The 23,540-nt window shown below is 43.2% G+C and overlaps 1 protein-coding gene and 1 non-coding gene across 10 annotated transcripts in view; one reads left to right on the top strand and one right to left on the bottom strand.

The window, feature by feature from the left end:
• Nucleotides 1-219: 219 nt before the first annotated feature.
• OTUD7B (OTU deubiquitinase 7B) overlaps nucleotides 220-23,540 on the bottom strand; it is a 49,647-nt gene continuing 26,326 nt past the window's right edge. For 8 of the 9 annotated variants that reach the window (XM_032464375.1, XM_032464377.1, XM_032464374.1 and 5 more), the window contains 11 exons: nucleotides 22,636-22,785; nucleotides 18,000-18,188; nucleotides 16,024-16,251; nucleotides 14,514-14,615; nucleotides 14,106-14,233; nucleotides 10,268-10,380; nucleotides 8,510-8,637; nucleotides 8,060-8,209; nucleotides 7,149-7,263; nucleotides 6,116-6,200; nucleotides 220-5,141 (listed from right to left, as the gene is read on the bottom strand). In XM_032464375.1, the coding sequence (XP_032320266.1) occupies nucleotides 3,939-5,141; nucleotides 6,116-6,200; nucleotides 7,149-7,263; nucleotides 8,060-8,209; nucleotides 8,510-8,637; nucleotides 10,268-10,380; nucleotides 14,106-14,233; nucleotides 14,514-14,615; nucleotides 16,024-16,251; nucleotides 18,000-18,188; nucleotides 22,636-22,720 (2,526 nt within the window). In that variant the 5' untranslated portion in view covers nucleotides 22,721-22,785 and the 3' untranslated portion in view covers nucleotides 220-3,938. Of the gene's footprint in view, nucleotides 5,142-6,115; nucleotides 6,201-7,148; nucleotides 7,264-8,059; nucleotides 8,210-8,509; nucleotides 8,638-10,267; nucleotides 10,381-14,105; nucleotides 14,234-14,513; nucleotides 14,616-16,023; nucleotides 16,252-17,999; nucleotides 18,189-22,635; nucleotides 22,786-23,540 lie in introns of those variants that run through there. The other variant, XM_032464381.1, reaches the window with a different exon arrangement.
• Nucleotides 7,433-7,504, top strand: TRNAP-AGG. The gene has a single exon. It is a non-coding gene; the product is annotated as a tRNA-Pro (tRNA).

Genomic DNA, 23,540 nt, shown 5'->3' with positions numbered 1-23,540 from the left:
GAACCAGCTCAGTATCAGCTCCCAAATGTACAATACAGTCTGCTAACTTGCTTTATTGGCCTGTGAGCTTTAGTTTCACTTGAGAAGAAACTGAGCCAAAGGGAGAGGGAGGTTGCTTCCCTCCAGGCCCTATACAGCACTGAGTTTAACACCATCCGCACTCAAAAGGGAGACTGAATCTTAAAAACAAAACAAAACAAAACAAAACAAAACAAAAAAAACTTCATATACTCTTTTATTTTGTTGGTAGAATCCAGTATGAGGGGATAACGTTTGGTTAAATCTTGTAACTCTCAATAAAACCAGAACAGATTAAGGGAGGAATGTAGAGGCCTAACCTCTAGTAGACCTGCTCCGTCAGTGGGGTAGAGAGTGGAGGGTGGAGGGGGAGCACTGTCTTAAGTCAAAAGGGGAAAAGTTAGGAACCCTGAAAATCTCCCCTCTCCAGTAAAAACCCCAGTAGGTATCCCAATGCCCTGGATTAAAGAAACTAAGTGCACTTATTTCGGCCTGAGAGATGGTACCACCCCTCAGCTAGGGCTATGGGGTCTGCCTCCCTCTTCATCCACACACCCCTCCTTAACTAAGGAGTTGTGGCTCACTGCGTGCACATCACGTACCAGTCCTCCCTTCTCCCCAGCACAGTAATTCTATAAGCTCTCCTCTTCCACCCCCTCATCCTCCCCCAATACCACAAACCAACCAGGGTCTGTTTTCATTTCCCAGGCATTATTTTTTCACCACCCTCCCGTGCCACAACCCTGTCAAAGAGTAAAGCAAAACAGACTTTACTCATCCCTACGGAAAAACATCCACTGACTCAGGGTCCCTCATCTTTAGAATGAAGAGTTTTTTTTTAAGATGCCTCAATAGTTACCTTCCCAAATTAAAAAAAAAAAAAAAAAAATATATATATATATATATATATATATATATATATTTCTTAATAAAAAGCTATAGGGCCTAAATAAAGCCCCATTTTACCATACTCACCCCTAGGCCACCTGCAGAATTTCCACCTTTTTTATTTGAAAAGAAGTCAAAAGGAATTGGGATTGGTTACTTTATAAATCAAACAAAAACAAACATGACACAAGGCTTCCGGTTTTGTTCATTTGTCCTCAGTTTTTAAAAACAAAAGTATTAACTAAAATCTAACAACAGATCATATCCAAACACAGCAGTCCAGTGGAGAATCAAAACTTTCCTGGTTTTATTCTCTGGGAAAACTCCTGGTCTGTTTCCATTCCTATTGGTCCAGGCCAAAATCCTATGATATAGATGGATGCCTCTGGGCAATCTAGGAGAGCTGTGCAAATTCAAGGTGTGAGTTTGAGCCACCTGTTGTTTGGGTGCATGTTAGGTGATAGAACTTCATAAGGTGTTGGTCTCACCAGTGTTGTTATAACCCCAGAAACAAGGTGAGGTGAGCAAGGCACTCGCTTAGGGCACAAAATTTAAGGGGTGCACAAAACCCCAGTAACCAAGATACTATTTTAATGCAGTATTTTTTGAAAATCGAAACTAATGTAAAAAAAAAATCCACAATGAACAAAGTATCAAAATTTTAAATAAAGACAAGATTCAACCCACTTTCTCAATTCAGCTTTTCTTTTCTTTACCCTTATCCCAGTCCTGTTGGATCCTGTCTTAAGACTTTGATATTTTGTTCATTATGGATATTTTTTGCAATCATTTTTAAAAACACTGCATTAAAACAGTATTATCTTGATTACTGAATTTTTCAGTACCCCCTTAAGTTTTGAACCTGAGGGGAAGCCCTCGTCTCATGAGTCCCAGCCCTGCCCAGAAATATATTTAAGTACCCTCCTTTGGAACCTGTCTCCTTTGACCTTGTTGCTTCCTTAACACCAGTCTATTTTCAAATAAAAGCCTAAAAATTAACAGCCACAGGAAGCGATTAAATCAACAATCGGGTTTAGAAAATAAGTGACTTTCAAGTTTGTTGAGGAGAAAGGAAACTCTAAACTGAGCAGTTCCAATGAACAGGACAGCCTTGGCTGGCTTTGTCACCAACGGGGATGACAACTTTCCTTACTGGGCAGAAGCAACACATGGCAAACATGAGCTCCCCCAACACACACACCCAGCCCAGGTCTGCCCTGGATCAGATGTGGGGACTACATTCCACAGGATGGGTTATGAGTACATACCTCAAAGGAGAAATCCAAATACAGAACGGTAGCCCCAGTTAACACTCTGGACACTTAAGTACACTTATTCCCCTTCTTCATATGCACCTAGGAGTGTATACAATTGCATAGTTGATTTTTTCCCCCCAGGAAAAAAAATTTAAAGAAAAGGGAAAATTGGCCCAGGATAGGTCCTCCAGTTTAAAGCTCTCAGAAATGGTGCTGGCCAGAGCACAGGCTGTCCAGGCTTGGGCTTTGTGCAAAATGCAAAGGAGCTCCCCCTGCTGTGTCCACAGGCCCACTCCCATCTCCTGGGGAGAAGGGACGGGTCAGGGAAAGGGGGAAGTCCAAAAACAGATCAGCTCATTGGGAGTAGTCTGTGATCTGTGGTTACAGTTCACTAAAATATATTTCTCTAACTACCTTTTTATAAATTGCCCCCAGCCCCCACCCCAAGTTTCAACATCAGTCCTATTATAAAAAATATCTCTGCTTACAAAGTATTTTTTATTATTTTAATAAACTAACCACAGATTAAGGTCAGCTATGGCTTAACAAAAGAAGCCGGGATGTTAAGTTCATTCTCCAAAAGTAGAGAGAAAGGAGAAAGAATCACTTAAATAGGGGAAAAAAAAATCATTTTTAAAAATGTTTTTGCTTGCTGGGGTCTTTTTGTTCCTTTTCCTTTAAAAAAAAAAAAAAGTCCAAAAAATAAGTTGCTTTCTACAGAAACGCAGCAGCAGAGGATGGTAGTGCTCTATTTAGGTTTTTGGTTTTGTTTCCAACAGTCTGGCCAAAAGTCCTGTCCTCCTACACCCCTCCCAAGGCGTCCTCAAACCCTAAGGTGTGGTTATTGCTAAGCAGTTAAAAAAAGATCACCTCTGCATCAATTCACCTGGAGAAAATTAAACACACACGGCTGCTCTTCTCACCACTCTCTTCCCTTCCCCAGAGGGACCTTTTTTTTTTAATAAAATTAAAGTCTTAAAAATCCCTCAACCTTCTTAGCTGAGCTCAGCCCTCAAAAAGGACGAGGAAAAGATAGGGGGCAATCAATCGGCCATCTCTCAAACTAGAACAGATGACAGATGGCTGTTCAGAAGGACATAAAATTTAAGAGGAAAGATTCCCCTTTTAAGTTCCTCCCTTTCCCATCTTACTAACCTGATTCAAGCTATCCCCCTCCTAATAAGCACCCATGAGCACACATTATTGCCTTGTCTTTCCAGACCCTGCAGGAGGAAGAATTTATCCAACCCTAAGTTTCTGCCTTAATTCAAGTCAACAGCAAATCTGTCTAATTTCCCAGTTTCCCTCCACATTCCCAACTCCACCACCATGTGCTTTTTTCCAACCTAAAAGAACTTTGGTCTGTTTTTTCTTTTATTGACTGAGAACCTCCTTTGCCTGTTCCTCCCCAACACGTCTACCCACCTCCCCACCCTCACACACCAAAGCTTCCCCCTCCCCCCGACGACTTTCTCTTAGGTCCTGGGATGGACTCGAGGGGTTATGACACAGAATTACCATCCTTCCCCCCCGTGTACTTCCTCAGTCCCTTCATGTCAAGATCGGCAGAGGACCAGTGCAGCCCTCAAGGCACCATCCAGCCCTGGCCTGCTCTTGCCAGCCTGGCAGCTCCCCAGAGTATACACACTTAAAAGTCTCTAGCCAGGCTCCCACACACATGACTGCATTAGCCCCATCAACATGGGGCTGGGTCTTATGAGCCAATTAGTTGAGCTTAACTCTGTGTAGCCCCCTTGCCCACCGAGGTGTCCCCATTCAGAACCTGTGCACCAGCAGCTCCCCAGCCGGTTCACGCTCCCTTCTCCTCAGCTCTTCCCTGTAACAGCAGGAGCAGAAGTTGTTTGTCTCAGGGTGTCCATAGAAGCTGCAGTTCGGTTGTTTGCATTTGGTCTGGGTTGGGGGGAGCCCCCGGGGACCTCCAGCCCATCCATCTGGCTCAGGGGGCTCTCTGTAGCCATTGCTATAGGAATCAGCCACGCGGAAGTGGGGTGGTAACAAGGCACCCCTGTGAACGCCATCCTTGGAGTGACTGCCTGGCTCCAGAGAAGGGATGCTGTCCTGATGGGGGTGGGGTCGCCCAGGAGGGCACTGTCTGGGGAAGGTGGCATATGGTGGTAGGCTCCCCCCACATGGCCCCCCTGCCAACTGCCTCCGGGGTTCCTGGCAGTGGACTCCACCCACCGAAGGCCGAGGGATAGTAAAGCCACCAGGGTAGCCAGTGGAAAATGCCACTGCCTTGGACTCTGCTGGAGGGGCAGCCAGCAGCTCCTCCCCACCATCTGGCTCTGGCTTTTTGGCTGGAGGAGGCCCACTCCCTACCCCTCCATTCATGATCTTTCTCTCTGCCTCCTTCTGCTTCTGCTCTGCCAGGAATCTTTCCTCAGCATCAGAAAGGTAGCGCTGGATCATCTCCTCCTGATACTGGTGACGGTGACCCATCTTCAGGGTTCCAACAAAAATAAACTTCCCCTCCCCTTGCATCGCAGTCCTCAGAAAGCTCAGGCTTTGCATCACCTCCTGGCTATACTTGCTCCCTCCATTACCAACAGACTCAGACGTGGGCTTCTCAGATACAGGCCCATCCCCAGCTGCCTCCTCCTTGCCGCCCTTCCAGCTCTTCAGTGAGTTCTTCTTCTTCTTCTCCAGTGTCTCGGTGCCACCGCTAGCCCCCGCCCCCGCCCCGCCGGGCTTAGAAGCCTTGCTGTGCATCAGGCCCCCCATGTTCTTCTTGAGCTTGCTGCCCAAGGTTTTGCCAAAGCTGCCCAGCTTGTTAGCCACAGAATCTGCTCTCTTCTTGTCCTTTTCCCGATCTCGCTTCGACTTCTCTTTCCGCTTGCTGCCCTCATTGCTGGCAGAACTGCTGCCAACTGACTCCTTGTCTGATTCCCCAGATTCGGGAGTGGACCGGGGCTCATCTCCAGCTGAGGCTGTGGGGGACTCCGGCTGGGCCAGGGGCGCCTGGAAGAGACAAGAGCATGGCTGACAGTTATCCCACAGTCTGGGTTGGGGGGAGCCCCCAGGAACCTCCAGCCCATCCATCTGGCTCACAGGGCTCCCTGTAATTAGCCATGAGGAAGAGGGTGGTAGCGAATGCTTTCCCAGAGTGACTGCCTAGTTCCAGAGAAGGGCTGCTGTCATGATGGGAGAAGGGTCCCCCAGGAGGACACTGTCCTTCCCAACTCCAGCCAGCTCTCCCGTGGGACTGGGTAAGATGTATCTAATATGTAACTTTTACCTCACTTCCTGCAATTTCACTCCCTTTTGTAATAAGGAGATATCAAAACAAAGCCTGACTGCTCTTCCAGAACAATGCGCAACTACCCAAATAAATGGCTTCTGGGTGAGGAGGGAGAACATTCTACAGACACTAGAATGTCCTTTACTATAAGTTTCTCTATGCCCAATTCTGCCCAGAATTAATCTCAAGGAAGTCTTAAATAATCACCCCAAGTCTAACCATTCTGCATCCCCTCAACTTTTAGACATTCAGCACTGGAGTCCATCAGTTTGCCTTTGCTCCTGTGTTCCTGTTCAACGGCTAAGAGTGACACCATCAGAACCTACCAGATCAGGAGCTCTTTAAGCTATTCTGTCTCCGCTGGTCCCCAGCACGGAGATCTATGTACAGAGGGCTTGGAGCAAAGTAATGACAACCTCAAATTCACCAGAAAGTCCAGAAAACTTTTCTTGAAGACTGTGTTTTAGTGTCAGAAAGCAGAGTTTGGTTGGAGAGAAGATACAAAGGGCACTAACAGGTAGAAAGTCAGGGAAAAGTGTCTTTTGGAACTTACCTGGTATTTCCCAGTTATTCCTAACCTTGAATCATAAGCCACTGCTCAGCAGAGACTCAGAAGGAGACCACCACCACATCTCCTTGTTCCCCCAACACGGAAAGTGAGGACACGCAAGGGCGGGCGGGGAGAAGCCCTTACCTGAGCGTCTGAGGACACGGGGATCCACCTGACATTCATGTAGCTGTGCAGCAGATGCAGCTTGACCTCTAGGGACAGGATTACACTGGGAAACGGAGGGGAAAGAGAATTTAAACTTGTACTGGGACCTTTAAAAAGCCAAGGAGCATGATCCAGTTGGGGGTAGGCTGGGAGAGGGCTACCCAGCTGGGACCTCAGAGGGGGTCGGGTTTGAATTAGAGCTCCAGCAATTACTAAGCTTTATGACTCTGAGCAACTCACTTCAACCTTCCTGAAACTCACTTGGGGTTGACACTGGGTAACATCTATCCTGTAGGGCTATTGTGAAGATTAAGATAGTATTTGGGAAGGGCCCAGCACAGTGTCTGGAAAATAGGACACACTTACTAAACAGGAGCTATTATTGTTGTTGTTGTTGTTGTTGTTGTAAATATTACTTGGAAGGAAGGAGTTTTTGACAATTAGGTGAGAACTTACATAAAAAGTCATAAACTCTGGGTTTTTTAATCAAATGCTCTCAGTTGGATCAGTTTCAAGAGCCCAAAGAAGAAGGCACTAGGTAAGCAGTAAGGGAGGGGCTTTCATATTCATAAGCTCTTCACAGGAAGCTGAGGAGGCAGGAGGAAACCAACTTCTGGGAGGCAGGTGGCAGGAGGGGAGAACGCATTATTCTTGCTGTTTAAATTCCAGCAAGGCAAAATCCAGAGCACACTATTTTGGTCAACTGTTTAAACCCCTTCTACATGGGCTGGGAGAAGAAGTGTGATTTGATTATCTTGATTTTCTGACCACTGTCTGGGGATCCTGCAAGAACACCTGCATGTTGTAAGGAGATCCCGGGACTCCAGGCTCTTTCTCAGGGAGAAGCAGCAGCTGCGCGCTGCAGAGTCCCGCTGCCCAGCCCGCCTCCCACCTCTCCACCTTCCCAGAGACACCGGGATGTTAGGGGACTGTCTCTGCCTCCGGGCTGGGGAAAGTCCCTGGGAGATGAGACCACAGCTACAAAGCAGACGAAAGGCTAGGCCTGCCTCACCTGGCCAATCGGACATTGTCATTGTCATCTTTGCCCCACTCCCAGCCCTTTCCAGGGTCCACAGCAAAGTGCAAGGGCAGCAGCTTATGCTCTGAATCTGTAAGTGGGATCACAGCTGGGGAGGAAAAAAACACATGATCAAGGAATCTCTTGAGAGAGGAACACAACTGAACAGACTGACTTCACTAAAAAGAAGGCTGAACCACAACAAAGGTCTCTAACTAGAGCCACTTCTCAATTCTTACACGTGAATTACCTCAGCATCAAAAACTAACAGGCACAGGGAGGGTATAGCTCAGTGGTAGAGCACGTGCTTAGGATGCACAAGGTCCTGGGTTCAAGCCCCGGTACCTCCATTAAAAAATAAATACATTAAAATAAAAATAAATAAATAAATAAATAAATAATGTTCCTAGTTTCCTCCCAAAACAACAACAAAATTTAAAGAAAAGAAAAGAAAACAAATAAAAACTAACAGGCAGGTTTTCCCTTACTACCAGCACACAATTCAGGCCACTGATCTCCACAACTTCCCACCAGTCAGCCAGCCGGCCAGTCAGCACCCATGATGTTCTTGCCAGTTAATGCAGATTCGGGGAATTTAAAGTCATTACTAAGACAAATATATTAAGACCTTCATTTGGAAGCTTCTATGACCTTAATATATAAGCTTTTTATTGCAGAGCAGGGAACAGGGAATACAGGCTATTGTGTTATCCCCAAACACAATTTTTTAAAATTTTAAAACCCCAGTATATCATCTTACAGCTTAGGAAAACTGTATCAACATGCTTGTCTGGGCTTCCATGTCACTTAATTCTTTCCTCCTACACTCTGCCTCATTTCAGTTCTTCCAAGTGAAAATAAAGCAGACCAAAAGACACCAGAGACACAGACACTGCATCCCACACCTTGTTCCTTGGCATTCTCCTTGTGCTCCATGGACACCAGTGCAGAAAAGTGGGCCTGATCGTAGGCGAGCACCAGAGGGGAGCGGTGACACTGGCTGGCTGGGGCCTCCAAGGGCAGATAGATTCCCCCAAAAGGAATAGGGGCAAATGCTGCAGGAAACCATGGAGATGATTATTAAGGTTATATTCTTGCCTAGTAGGACACTGCCCCACCCCACTCTGCCAGTGGAGCCCTTTCATTCCAACCCACGTATAATAATTCCTTCCTAGAAGTCTCGTTCAGTAACCCCAGCTGCTTCACTCTGAATCTCTTGAGAATTTTGCATTGTTCTAACTTATACCTTGTTTTTTCCCCAAGAGTCTACATATCCCCTTTCCTGCCCTCCTCCCAGTGCTTAGCCCAAGGCTCTGCAGACAGGGATGCTCAGGGTACAGTGAGGACTGACTCACCTTCCCCTCCGGAGTCCCTCAGCATGGTGTCTGCCACGACGACTATGGGCCTCCTGAGCACATGAGCAAGGACGAAGACGTGGAATTCTTCTAGGCTCTCGTACACAGGCTCTTCTGAACTCTCCACCCTAGAGTTGCAGGAGGGGAGAGAGTGGAAGGGGTGCAGTGGAAGGGGGAGGGAAGAAAACAAAACAAGAGACCCCTGAAGACCAGTTCTGCAAAGAGGAAAAAAAGAAATGCCTTTCCATTTTTTCCAGTCTTAAGGCTGCCATCGACGTAGCTGATTATCTTATGCTACCATGGCTGTTCCTACTCCCGTTTCACAGATGAGGAATCCAAGAATAGCAATGTGAAGGCTCTGGGGATAAAGCAGCGTCAGGAATTGGGAAGTAATTCCTCTCTTCATACTCATCATGTTCAACCATCTTCCCCTTCTCTTCATCCAGTAGCTCAACACCCAAGAACTGTGTAGCCTCATCCTGCTGACTGTACCCAGCACAACCACCCACACCCCACACGCATCATGTCCTACCCCTCCCAAAAGAGAAACTAAAAATCCCTCCTTCTGTGTTCCCTTACTTCAAGAACAGCCTCACCCGTCTACGTCGCAGCCTGATCAGAAACCTGAAGTATTTACTGTTCTTTATGTCTCATCTTCAGTTAATCACCTGGCTTGACCAAGTCCCTCTCTTAAGCGGCTCCTGCACCTGTCTCCTCTGGCCTATCGCGAACCACCACTCCTCACACCCACGGCCCCTCCTTCCCGGATTACTACTTCAGTGTGTCCAAATACAGCAGTGCTCCTGTCACCCGCATACTCACGATTCAGTGGCTTCCTGCCCCCTAAACCAATGTTATTCAACCCTCGATGCTTGCCACAAATGCAGATTTCTGGGCCTTACCTCTGTCCAACTCAACTGGACTTCCTTAGGGTGCAGGTCCAGAGTCTGCATTTTAAACTATCTCCCAGATTATTCTTATACACAATGAAGTTTGGACAGGTTATAATTTTTAACTTTTTACTATAGAAAAATTATAAATTTTAAACATATCTAAAACTAGAAAGAATATTATACTTACCTCTCATGTATCCATCACCCAGCCTCATCAATTATGAACACATGGTCAATCTAGTTTCACCTAGACCTTGATATATTTCCCTAGGGATCAGCTCCCACCACACCAGATTATTTTTGAAGAAAATCCTAGATATCATATCATTACATCATGAATATCTGTTTCTATCTCTAAAAAATAAAGAACTCCTTTTTAAAACAACTACAATATCATCAATATCACACATTAAAAACTTAACAGTAATCAAACATGTAGACGTCATTCACATTTCCCCAACTGTCTTATAAATGTCCACACATTCCAACAGGTTGATGTGTCTCTTAAGCGTCCTTTTCCTTTTTATTATCCTTGCCTTTATTTATTGAGGAAACCAGGTCATTTGTCCTGCAGTTTCCCAAAGTCTGGAGAATACAATTTTAATTCCATAGCATTGTACAAGAGAAATCTTAGCGTGGCCCCCAGAAGTCTGCACTGCCTCATCTATCATTGTGCACCATGCACTCTGTATTCTGGCAGTAACTGAACTGCCCGTAGTTCCTAGAACATGCCACACTGTTACCCCGTTCTGTGCCCTTGCCATGGCTTCTCTCTCTCTTTCTAATATCCTGTTAGCACAGAGCTCTTTGGACACTGAGGACTCAGCAAAGATAATTTCCTGCTCCTCCACTTAGACATACTTACCCACCACAATTGGCTCCGTTGGTTCCGAGATGCATGCGGGGTTCACTTGAGGCAAGCTTGATCAGCTCATTCCATTCCTTCTGCCACTCATCCTCTGTGTATACCAGTCCTGACTGTGTGAAAGACGAGCAGGGGACAGCAAGCAATTAGAGGCTAGATTCAAGAGACAATAGCCATTCCAACTCATTCACGTTACCCCACTCCCTACTCTCTTAGCACCTGGCGTACAACTTGCACTACAAAGTCAAATCTCTCTCCCTTTTATAGTCAAGAGCCATGAAAGAAGAGTCTATGGCCTTTTCCCGCTCCTTTCTGACCCGTTGCAGTCTAGCTTCCGTCTCTGCCCTCTAGCCTTCGCCCCCACCCCCACACACCACTTCACCTAACTAGCAAAAGACAATGACCTTGTCATTGCCAAATTCAGTGGACTCTTCAGTGCTTATCTTTCTTAGCTTCCATGTGGTGTTTGATCTCCTCTTTAAACTTTCTTCTCCTTCAGCCTGCACAACCTTCTTTCTCCTACCTCTCTCAACTCTGTTGACCTCAGAAATACTGAAGCTGTGTCAGTGATGTTAGCCTTGGTCCCGTCTGGGTTATCTCTTCTACCACTGTCATCTCATCTACTGCTGTCTATATGCTCAGGACTCTAACATCTTCCTCTCTGCCCAGACTTCCTCTGAACTTCTGTGTTCACATCCAGCTGCCTACTGATGACAGCCACCGCCTATGACTACCTCAGACTCGATCTGGTCAAAACTGGACTTCCACCTCTTCTAAAACCCGCTCTTCCTACATCTCTACCTTAGTGAACACCACTATCACCAAACACCCAACTAGAAGCCGGGATTTATCTAAGACTCCTCTCCTTTCACCCATCCCACATCTGGATCCCTTTAGTCAACAATTATTAAGCACAAACTACTGTAATGGACCCTTAACTGGTTTTACTACTTCCAGTCATACATTCTTATGATCCATTTTCTACTATGCTATCAAAGATTTTTCTAAAATTAAAATCTGATGATGTTAGCTTCCTGATACAAGTTCTTTTAAGAATTGTCATTGCCTATTAGATACAGTTCAAACTCCTTAAGCATAGCATACAGAGTCCACTTCCTGGCCCCAACCCACCTCTCTGATTCAACATTTAATTAGCTGTAGCTCCTTGAATGCACCATGTTGTTTCATACTTCTGAGTCTTGTCTACGTTGTTCCTTCTGCTTAGAGCAGCCCACTCCATATTCACCTGGAGAATAATTTCTCAACTGTCAGGAAAGACAACTCCTCTATGAAGGTCTTCCTAAATCTCCCTGATAGATCGACCACTCACTCCTTTCTTTGTGTCCTCCCTCCTCAACTGCTATATGGATTTCTACCACGGAAGTCACAACCTGTTCCGTTTTGGCAATTATGTATTTACATGTCCATCTCTTCCTACTACTCTTAAGAACCAGCACGGTGTCTTATGCACTACGCCCAGCACCTGCTGTGTGACCAGTAATCAAAACACACATACTGAGTGAAACTATAGTTTTTATCAAAAAAGAGGAAGAAGTGGTACAAACAATCTTATAATATCATATAGGCTTTAGGATGTGTATGATTTGGAAGAAAATCTACCTTATTATTTACATTTGACCTACATAAGTGTTAAAATGAGTTTATACTTAAAACACACACTGACAGAGTAGAAAAAAAACACACTGGAAACATGAGAAGTTTCAGAAACAAATTTAACAGGAATTAAAGAGCTGCTGTGAGCACATTTTACTTTAATCATTTAAAAAATGACAGCTATTTTCAGTTTGTAAAATGCTATCACAAACTTTTTCAACTAAAAATAAAAACAATGCACTGGTTACGTATGAGGTGCTCTGGTCTCTCTGATAAATGATACACATTCACGAGGATCCATCCCCCTCATCATCCCACGAATGTTTGCTTCCTATTTTTACAAGCACAGCCACGAGGTGGTGCACCCTTCTAGGCTGAAAGTGCTCTTACTAGGTTTTACCACCATTTTCAACAACAAAAGGAGGCCTGAGAAATCAAAACCAATTTAGTTTGGTGTTTGGTGCTGGCTAAGAGTATCTCTCCAGTCCTTCACCCCCTCCTCTGACTCCCACGCTGGGATATAATACTATGAATGGTCTGAGCTAAAACAATTATCTGGTTTCCACTTAGAACTTCCAATGTGCTGAGCAAAAGGAGTAAAAAGATTGTTCCTTGCACAGCGACTATTCTCTATGCATGTATTTCCCCTTGGGGACTTTGAGAGGGAATAGGTGGCTGACCAAGAATAGAGCTTGGATATTTCTGGGTCTCCAGGCTAAATACCATCATAACCTAACCCCACCTTTAAAAGAATAACTATCGTAGCCTGACTGCTGGCATCGGGCCCACCTATTCTCTGACTGCTGCTGTCACTTCTGGCTGGCACGCTCTGGTCTGGCCTTTTCTTGTCTCGGAAGTGGTCAAATCTAAGGTTCAGGTACAGTGTGAATTCAACAGAGAAGAAGGCAAACTCTAGGCTGGCTCTCACTCAGGCAAAAAAAGCTCTCCACGCAGTCCAGCTCAGCTCACCAGGGAGCTGGGGGTTTGGCAAGTCAGTAAAGAATGCTGTTTACTTGGCCTTGCCCCTGGGCATTTATTTCCCTCAGGAATCTTCTGGGGCAGACTGGCTGATCAAAGACAGGATTCTGATCTTAATATCATCCTTATTTTAACAACTGAGTTCTTTGTTTTTGAGAAAGAAATATAACACATTCTACTTCCATATTTTAAATCTTCAAGGCAAAAAATTCTAATAACTGAAACAAAAAGAAATCTCTTAGTTCTATATTATGGCCAGCTATTATAGAGCAATAAAAAGGTGGGGGGACGATGGGAAGAAAGAGGAAAGTTTCTCAAGAGATAGTCCCACATTAATGCCAGAGACGCCCAGCTATACACATGGCAAAGAGCAGCTATACACGAAGAGCAGGAGAGAAACAGAGAAGACAGAGAACCAGGGCAAAAGGAAACAGGGAGACTCATTATCATTATGTAACTGTATAATGTCATTATTAAAGGGAAGGGAATCGGCAAACTTTCTCTGTGAAGGGCCAGGCAGTACATCTTTTACACTTTCTTGGGCCACATGCAACTCTATTCTGCTGCTGGAGCAGGAAAGCACTTACATAAACATAAACATGTAAATGAATGAAGGGGGTGCTGTGTTCCAATAAAACTTTTTTTTTTTTAACAAAAACAGTTGGGATTTTACCCACAAGTCATATTTTGTCCAGCCTCTGGACAGAGATGGAAAGTACAAATAGTTCATTGTTAGTTTCTTATACAGAAGCAGCCTCAACATTTGCTAACCATTCAGACTCATGCCTTTAAAAGTTTTTTACAAACAAACTGAATATATGAAAAACAAATGGTATATATGGCAAAAAATTTTTAAGCATTTGCATTTCTGTAAGAGTTAAAAATGTAATAAGTCCTTAAAAACTGGCCTAGCCTTATTATAAGCAAAAAACAATATAAAAATTCTTTGAACACATACTTTGTTTTGCAAAAGATTGCCACTAAAGGCTTAGTGAGAGCCTATCAGGTGGAAAAGCACAGTGTCAGATGTCCCCTCTACAGCTCTCGGCTTCCCCACACCCGTTCTCACAACTGTCTCAGGAGGCATGTGCCCTGTGGTGCTAGCTGCATTTTAGACAACCTCCAGAACTATAAAAGGAGTAACACTGACTTAAGCACCTAAGTAGGAGACACTTCCTACCGCTAGCCCTGGCCACTTTCCCGGGTAACTGGAGAAAGCAAGGTGCTCCCACCCAAGCTCCCTCACCTCTTTATTCTGCTGAGTTTGCTGCCACCTCCAGCGCCGTTTTAATGCTTCCTTCTCAGCCCCCTTCTCCATCAGTGCATACAGAGCTTTCCGCAGCATCAAGTCCCGATCATGGAAACCCCACATCCCTGTGGCAGGAAAACATAATGATAAGACACCTTCCCTTGACTCAGTTCCACTTACTGATTATGATACACACCCTGACATGAAGGAAATCAGGCTGAAGCCCAGGTTCAAAGAAACTCCCTGCTGTGACCTGGGGGAAAGGTAATTAAGAAAGAAAAGACATTCCTACTCGGGAGGTTCAGAACCTCCTGATCAAGGTTGGCTGGATCAAGTCCTGCACATGAGATTTAACCGTATTGCTTCCTTTCTATGAGGGAACAAAGGACCACTTGCAAGACTCACCAAGAGAGGCGGCATGCAGAAGGCAGTTTCCATCTCCAGTAGTTGCCAAAGGAAGGAGTCTCTGACAGGTGGGGTCCACACTCACCCACCAGTTCAAACGCCCTACAGAAACAAGAGGAAAAGGAGAAAAGCATATTATCCACAAAGCTCTTCCCACTTCCCTATTTCTAAAACAGACTCCAAATTTACCTCCTCGGAATAAAACCATCACTCTATTACTCTATGTATCTTCTTCACTTACATCTGCTTCATCAGAATCTGGGGAGCCCAAGTGCTTAGATCAGTGGTCCTTAAGTGGGGACAATTTTGTCCCCAAAGGAACACTTGGCAACATCTGGAATTATGTCTGGTTGTCACAGCTGGTGAGGGGATGTTTCTGGCATCTAGTGGGTAGAAGCCAGGAAGGCAGCTTACACAACAAAGAATGATCTGGTCTTAGGTGTCAACAGCACTAAGTTTGAACAACCCTGGGTTGGATGATGAGGCCAAGGTCGTAGGTTGAAATCTGTGTTGGCTACTTGGTCTGGCTCTGATTCCTTCACTCTGGTCAGTAGACCAGCAAATACTGTAGCAACAAAAATCAGCATAAATCCATCACCAGTAAAAGAAAAACAACTCAAAGCCTGTGTTCAAAGGGTCATGCAAGTATCATCTGCATATGCAACAGTGAGCATGTCAGCATGGATCTGGTGTGACTTTAAAGACATGAGCAGTAAGACAGAGCACTTAAAACACCCAAGAAAGTAAGTCTCAATTCTGTAGATATCCCACAATTGCTAATCCATTATTTACATAAGGAAAATATTTTAAGAATGCTTAAAAGTTTTCTTGAATTACTGAAAAGTCTACTGAAACAAAAACTGGTCTGTAATCATACCTGCCATATAAACTGCTTACTACTTAAAAAATTATAAACAGATGCACATGGTTAGAATAGAAGGGTACAAAATGAAAAATAAAAGCTTCCTTCCGTGCCCCCACCTCCCACCCCTCAGTCCTTCCACAAGAATTTTTTAATACCTTATGAGCTTTTCCAGAAATCCCAGCTGCCTCACCCCATCATATTAACTAATTATAACAATAACTTAAGACAAATATAACTGTAAAAGTAAATAAATCTTTTGGGAAAGGTTCAAATAAACAAACATGACTTGGATTAACCACCGCCGCACATCACTGACAGCGCTGGTTCTTTCTGTTCCCAAGGGTCTTCCAGAGCCAATTATAATTCATCTGTATTTTTTCTTCATGTATTGATTTTTAGGTATTGATTCCTAGGTGTATTTCTGGTTTTCCTTCTAACAAATGGGAAATTTCCAGAGGAAAGCGTCTAATTTATGTCTTTTCTGTAACTTGAAGAAGCACCTAGCTCAGTGCACGTTTATCTGCCTGACTGTGGAGTCTGGATGCGATCGGACCAAAGGCTTGGACTGGAAGCCGCCAGCCACGCCCGGCCCCTCCGCATGGCTGTGCATAGGTGGAGAGCGTGGGAAAGGAAGTGCTCACTGACCTGCCTGTTCCAAGGCAACAAGCATGGACTGCTCAATGAGGTCTCTCTCTATGAAGCTGCGGAAGTCTTCGTTGTACACAGTGAGATCTGGAAGCTGGAAGGCACAGATGGGCATTTCCAGGGGGTGCTCACTGCTCCCCCCACCCCCACCACTGGAGGAGACATGGGACCGGGCCAGGGAAACAATGCTGGAGCTGGCGTGGGAGATGCCCCTAGACAGGCGTTTTTCTGCAATGAGAAATGGAGTCACCTTAGAACATATACAACCCACTCAGAGAACTTTCCACTCACGTGGTGACGGTTACCTCTAGACAAGGTTTCTGGTCAGGGAAAAGCTGTGAGTCTAACTGGCTACCAAATTTCACGACCCTCTTTCTCAAGCCAAATACAACTGAAGAAACACAGAAAGTGGTATTTTCACAGGCACTCACATTAGCACCAAATATACACTCCTCTTTCTACCCTTTTTGGAATTTGTCTTAAACTTCTTCCTGCCATGACACTGTCTTCTTCCACCTCCATTTCCCAACATAATAGGGACCCATTCATTTGGCAATGTGGTCAGTGTTTGGTGAGAAGGAGAGAGAATAAGGGACATGGGGTTTCATTTAGCTAGCTTGAGTCAGATAATCTCTCTGATAATTTTCAGGGTCTTGGAGAATATAGAAAAGGATTTCCATTACAGAAAATTCATGACAAATCTTATGCATTGGGAACTTTCTTACCTATCATCAATAATATTTATTTACATCATTTACTACAACTTTTCTTGATACTCATATTTGTCAAAATGTATATTCTTACTTCACATACTGCAGAGGAAGACAGTAATGTAGATAGTGCCCCAAATTGTTTCATTTGTTTTGAAAACATGGCACTTGTCATTCTTCAGCAGATATTTCACTGTGATCATAATTTGTTCAGTACAGTATTACAATTTATTTGCATGGCTTGAGTTATATGAAGTCCCATCAAGAGAGCTAAAACTCACATTGGGTAGCAAGTCAATATAATATTTGCCAGAGATGATGCACAAAGTAAAGAGTTGTCTAAAGTTATTTTATAGTGATATTATTTTTTAAAACTCTAGGTGTTTAAAAAGTACCACATGCCCATGGTAAAAAGTCAAGATACTATCAAAATGTTTAAAGTGTTACAAAGAAATCTCCCTCTCATTCAAAATTCCTGATCCCCTCCCAGAGGCGACCTTTTGTATCCTTCTAGAATTTCTTTTGCATATAGAAGTACGCAGAGCTTTTAAAATATTTTTTAAAAACACAAACAGGAACATACTGCATATACTGTACTACACCTTATTTTTCTCAATAGATTTTAGAGATTTTTCCAAAACAGTACATCAAGTTCTACTTAATTCTTTCTAATGGCTGCGATGTATTTCAAAACATGGATGATTGCAATTTATTTAACCACTCCTCTACTAATGGACATTGAAAGTTATTTTTAAGCTTTAACTTTCAAGCTTTACATTACATATGTATTTGTGTCTATTTATGTATGCATGTATGTATCTATTTAAAAGGATATATACACACATGCACATAACATGCATATGATACAATTCCTAGAACTGAAATTGCTGAATCAGAGTATACATGCATTTTTAAATTTTGATAGATACAAATACTAACAAAATGCTCCAAAGGGGTAGATGATAGCGATCCTTTGAATTCCATCTTTATGTGTGTCTTATCTCAACAATTAAATTGTTATCTTCCTTCCTCTGTCTCTTTCACAATACCTAAAGAAGGCTTTTATACAGGATAGCACTCAAGATGCAGACAGTGACAGGTTCCAGCACCTGGAGAGACTGAGGACACCTCTGATTGGTTTGGCTGGGGAGGTAGGGGAGGAACAGAAACATCTCCGAAGGATCGCTAAACTCCCTCACTCCGGTTAGCAGTCGCCTCCCTTCCTTTCTACTCCTCATACATTAACACCCCTCAGTACCCCAATACCTTGAACGATGTCATCCTGTCGCTGTAGGGTGGGTCGGGGAGGGCGAGCAGACTCTCTATCAGAAAACCCTTTCTCAGGGGTCCTGGAGCCACCACTCCCTTCACTGAAGGGTGGAGGCAGGTTCCCAGCATGGACCTGACGTAGCTGTTCAAAATCGCTGAGGGCTGCGCTCACATCCCAATTCTTTCCTATCAGGAGACAAAGCAAAAAGTAAACTGGGCACTCAGAGTATGGGCAAACTGAGGAAAGATACAGAACCATGACTCTAAGCGCCTCAGCAGCAAACCAGCAAGCGTGTACTCACACACAGCTCAGTCATTCTTTTTTCCTTCCCTTCTTTAATGTCCTTCATAATACTTCATTCTGGAATATCACAATTTCTTTATTTACTTACCATCTATTTCCTAAGTAAGCCCCATGAGCACAGAGAATTTCTCTCTCTGAACTGAAAGGGCCGTTGGAGGCCTAGTAACCTCATTTTACAGATAAAGGAAATGAAACCTCAACAAGGAGAGTTACTTGCCCAAAGTTACAGTTAGTTCGTACCGGGGCTCGGCTGGACGCAAGCCCAGGTCCCCTAATTCTGAGACCCAGAGAGTTCTTTGCCTCAGTGTGTCTTAGGGTGCCCTAAACCACCTGAAGTTGAATACAAAGTTATAGGTGTGTGCATTTTTCTAAAGAAAGAGCTGACAGCTGCCATCAGATTATCAAAGGGAAATGTTAATTCCCCTCAAATTTAAGAATCACTACTTCACTGAAGAAAAGACCCAAATGACAGATGTGCCACAACAGAGTTTTCTGTTACTTTCTCCAGTTAAATTAGTCAATAAATGACATATGGCATAACTGCTCACACTTCTTTCTGTCCTGTTTCATGTCACCACCTTAATTCAATTCCTGTCACCTAATGTCCTGCCTCCAATCCACTCTAAAGGATCTTATGGGATTCATTCTTCTAAAGCACAATTCTGATCATTTCAGTTCCATCATCAAAAATTTTAGTGGCTCACCACTGCCTAGCAGAGTAAAGCCTAGGCTCCTCTGCCTGACATCCAGACCTTCCCGGCCTACTTTTCCAACCTTTCGTCTGTGCTTCAATTTCCCTGTCTATGAAAGTGGAAATGATATCAGACAGGACTGTTATGAAGATTAAATGAATTGAAAGCACTTAGAACAATGCCTGGTACACAGAAAGCCTTACATATGTATTCACTGCCATTGCTGTTATGCTTCTTGTCATAATTACACTTCTCCAGCTAAGCCGTATTAATCACCCACGCCGGGTGAATCTACCTCTGAGCCATTACATTCACCATTTGTTCCAACTCCCTTTGCTCACGCTGCTTCAGTCACACTGGCCTCTCTGCAGTTCCCGGAAACTTGCTAAGACTGCTCCCACCTACAGCCTTTCCACTCACTATTCCCACTTCCTAGACGGCTCTTTTCTCAATGTATCTACACAGACAACTCCTCACCTCCTTCAGGTATTTGTTCAAATGTCACATTCTTAATAAGGCCCACCCTGACTATACAGTTAAAAATCACAACCCACCTCATTGTTCCCCTTACCGTTTTCCATAGCACCTAACACCTTGTAACACAGTACTTTACAGTTTACTTGATTATCACGTTTACTGCTTATTGCCTATCTCTTACACTGGAATGTAAGGGCAGAGATTTATGTTTGTTTTGTTTTGGTCAAGGATCTAGAATCTGGCACATAGTAGGTACTCAAAAAATATTTGTTGAAAAAATGGAGGACTTTTGTCCTGAACCAATGAATGAATGAATGACATCTGTCCTGAGCATTCTATCAGTACTTCCAATTTTCTGCCAAACTCCTTAAAATCAGGTCCTCCTAACAATCAACATGCCCCAAACTGAATGTCCACCTACATTCCCTAAATCAGCATCACAATCCCTCCAGGCCAGAACCTACAGTCATTCCAGCTCTTCTCTATTCCTGTTTCCCCCCCACCTCCCCTTACTATCTACTAAATTCTCAGGGTTCTTTGTACCCGTGAAACACCTTTCAAATCTATTCTTTCTTGTCCATTTTTATTGTCACTGCCCCAGTTCAGGTCCTCATACCTTCATCTGGTTTTTGGTCTTTTGGGAGGGGGCTCTCTAGTCTCTCTACTCCTCATCCCACCCCTCTACAATTCGTTCCTTATCCTACAACCAGAGTCAACTTTCACAGGGAAAAACAGAGACAGAGGGAAAGACAGACAGAGGGAAAGACGGAGACAGAAAGTGAGGATCAGGCCCTTTGATTTCCCTTCTAAATTATAACTTAAACTCACCTATTTCTCACTCTACTTCTACTACTGTCTCCCAAATCACCATCATCTCTCATCCAAACTATGGCAATATTCTTAACTGATTTTACCACTTCATCTCTGGCCACCGTCCAATCAGCTCCACATCTTTAATCAGTATACTGTTTAAAAACTCAAATCCAATCATTTCACTCCCCTGATTAAAGTCCTTCACAGTTTCCCACTGAACACAGAATGAAACGTACACCCCTTGCCAGGGCCTACAAGGCCCCCGGTATTCTGCCTCCTGCTTCCCTAAGCAGCGTCTACCACTGTGGCATCGCTCCTCCTACCTGGCTCACTGTCAGTTTCTCCAATGTGCCAAACTCTTTCACCTTCTTCTGCATAACACTCTCTTCTACATCCCTTTGTCCTGCTACTCTATGCAACCTTCTGAGTTCAGCTCATATGTCACTTCTTCAGAAAAGGCTGTTCTGCACTCTGTATCTTAATTTGGTTTCTTCCTTATACTTTCATAGCACCTTCAACTTCTTTCATAGCATGGGTGTGTGCGCACATGGGTGTGTATGTGAGAAAGAGGAAGAGAGAGCGCATGCAAGCATTAACTTGTAGCATAATTGTTAAGAGACAGACTCTGAAACTAGGTTGCCTACGTTCAAAACCTACTCAACTTCCTAGACCTTAGTTTTTTTTTAATTGTAATACTAGGATAATAAAATCTATTTTGCAGAATGGTTGTGAGAATAAAACAATATATCTCAAGTACCTCAAACACATTAACACATATAGGTGTTCAACACACATTACAAGAGGAAGAGAACGCACTTGAGCTGAATCGAGAAGGAGGAGGAGAATTTCAGGAGAGTGACAGAGCAAATGACACTGCAGACTTAAGAGACAACTTAATATGATCAGGAAAGGGAACAAGTCAGGCCTCGCTGGAGCACGGGAACTGTGGGAGAAGGTAATAGGAAATAAAACTGAAAATGCAAGTTAAGGGCAAAGCCATACTGAATTAGCAAACTGGAATTTAAACCCTGATTTTCTGTTTCCAAACCAACACTATTCTCACAGGTAGCTAAGTATATGTCAAACTGTCACACCTTACTAAGGGCTGACAATCTAAAAAATTACCTGTGTATGCTGAGAACTTCCCCCTTCCCCCACAGGCTTACCTATTTGTGTCATTATATATTTTCATCATTAAAAAGCATCTCTTGATTGGATAAGGAAGTTGTGGTGTATATATACATACAATGTGGTGTGTATACACACACACACACACATATAATATACATATATATACATACAATATGTATACATATATATACAATGGAATACTACTCAGCATAAAAAAAGAATAAAACAATGTCATTTGCAGCAAAATGGTTGGCCCTGGAGATTGTCGTACTAAGTGAAGTAAGCCAGCAAGAGACGGAAAGATACCATGTGATCACTTATTGCAGAATCTTAAAAAATGACACAAAAGAATTTATTTACAAAACAAAGACAGACTCACAGACAAAGAAAACAAACTTATGGTTACCAGGGGGGAAAGAGAGAAGGTGGCAGTATAAATTGGGACTCCGGGATTTTTAGTTACTAACCACTATATATAAAATAAATAAACAACAAGGTCCTACTGTATAGCACAGGGAACTATATGCAATACCTTGTAATAGCCTATAATGAAAAAGAATATAAAAAGGAATATATACACATATAACTGAATCACTATGCTATATACCAGAAATTAACACAATATTGTAAATCAAATATATGTCAATTTAAAAAGTATTTTTTAAAAAGTATCTATTAATTATGACTCCAAAGATTGCTAATGACATGATGCCAACAAGCCTTAAGGACCTTAAAATCTAGAACACACTTATGTGTATATACAGATATACACAGATATAAGTAAACAAAAGCAACAAAATGAAAGCATTAAATCAGTACACTTCACACAGAATGACCCACACAAGTTAGGGAAGGAAAGAAGAAAGCCATGGATGATCCCATATATGAAAATCCAAGTCACTTACATATAAAAACAAAGTCTCACAGCTCTAAAACTGCTTTTAGTGGACTAATGTAAAATTTCACTTGCATTACCTGAGCATAAATTGACAGTGGTGAAAGCTACCTAAAAATTCAAGGTAAAAAGGGAATTTTGCATTTTAAAGTTATGGTGGGTCATACACGAAGTGGATTATTAGAAATAACTTAAATGTAAGGCCTACCACACACAAAGTGTCTTTCTGATCACCTTAAATATTCCAAGCCTTCCTAACAATAAATATCACATCTCCCATTTTACTTTGTCTCTTCTCGTTCTCCTCCAAAGGCTCCTTACCTTCCAGGAGATCTCGAGCCAACCCTGGCTCTGCGCCTGTGGAACGGACAAAATCCGACAGGACAGCATCCATGTCCAGGGTCATGTGATCATTAAGTCCTTTCAAGCAGCTGATGTAGGGAGTACATAGATCAAAATTTAGGCCTCCACCTGAGGAGGAAATAAACACATAAGGCCCAAATTACACTGGAACAAGGTGATCATAGCCATTTCAGCAGCCTCCTAACTAAATGGGGAAACTACTCATCCTAGCTCATTCATTTCAGTTTAATTCATTAGGAAGAATAGCATTTAGTTTCTTAGTTTCTCATTAATATTAGTTTTTTTCCCTTTTACTATGTAAGTATCAGGTTTCCAGCATTATAGTTCAACATCTGTACACACTGCAGTGAGCACCATCACAAGTCTAATTATCATCCATTACCATAAGGTCACCCATTTCACCTGTATTAACTTCTCAGCTACCGCATTAACCACAAAACCGTAATACCACTCTGAATAATGCTTTTCCTCTCCCTTTCTAGAGTATTACATTCCTACCCATCAGTTCGCTTATCTAAACTAATGGAAGGAAGCAGCAGAATATCACCCTGAAGAATTCCCTACCAGGGTTACTCTCTAACATAGCACCCTGTTTATTTCCTTCCTGGCACTTGATACATCCTGAAATTATTTCAATTAGTTGCTGTCTAGCCTCCTCCTTCATTATGTAAGTTTCTTGAAAGTAGGAAGCTTGTGCATCTTGTTCACTAATGTATCCCCAGCATGTATCCCTTGGCACTTGGCACAGTGCTTGGCCCACAGGCCCTTAGTAAATATTTGATGAATGAATGAATGCATGCTATAAACTGAATAACTTTAGAGTTGACTAGTATTCTGACACTAGCTGAGGAAATGGAAGGAGC

This window comes from Camelus ferus, chromosome 21 (genome assembly GCF_009834535.1).
Source record: "Camelus ferus isolate YT-003-E chromosome 21, BCGSAC_Cfer_1.0, whole genome shotgun sequence".
NCBI classification, from domain to species: Eukaryota; Metazoa; Chordata; class Mammalia; order Artiodactyla; family Camelidae; genus Camelus; species Camelus ferus.
The sequence above is the reverse complement of the archived record's forward strand: the minus strand, read 5'-3'. Positions and strand labels throughout refer to the sequence as shown.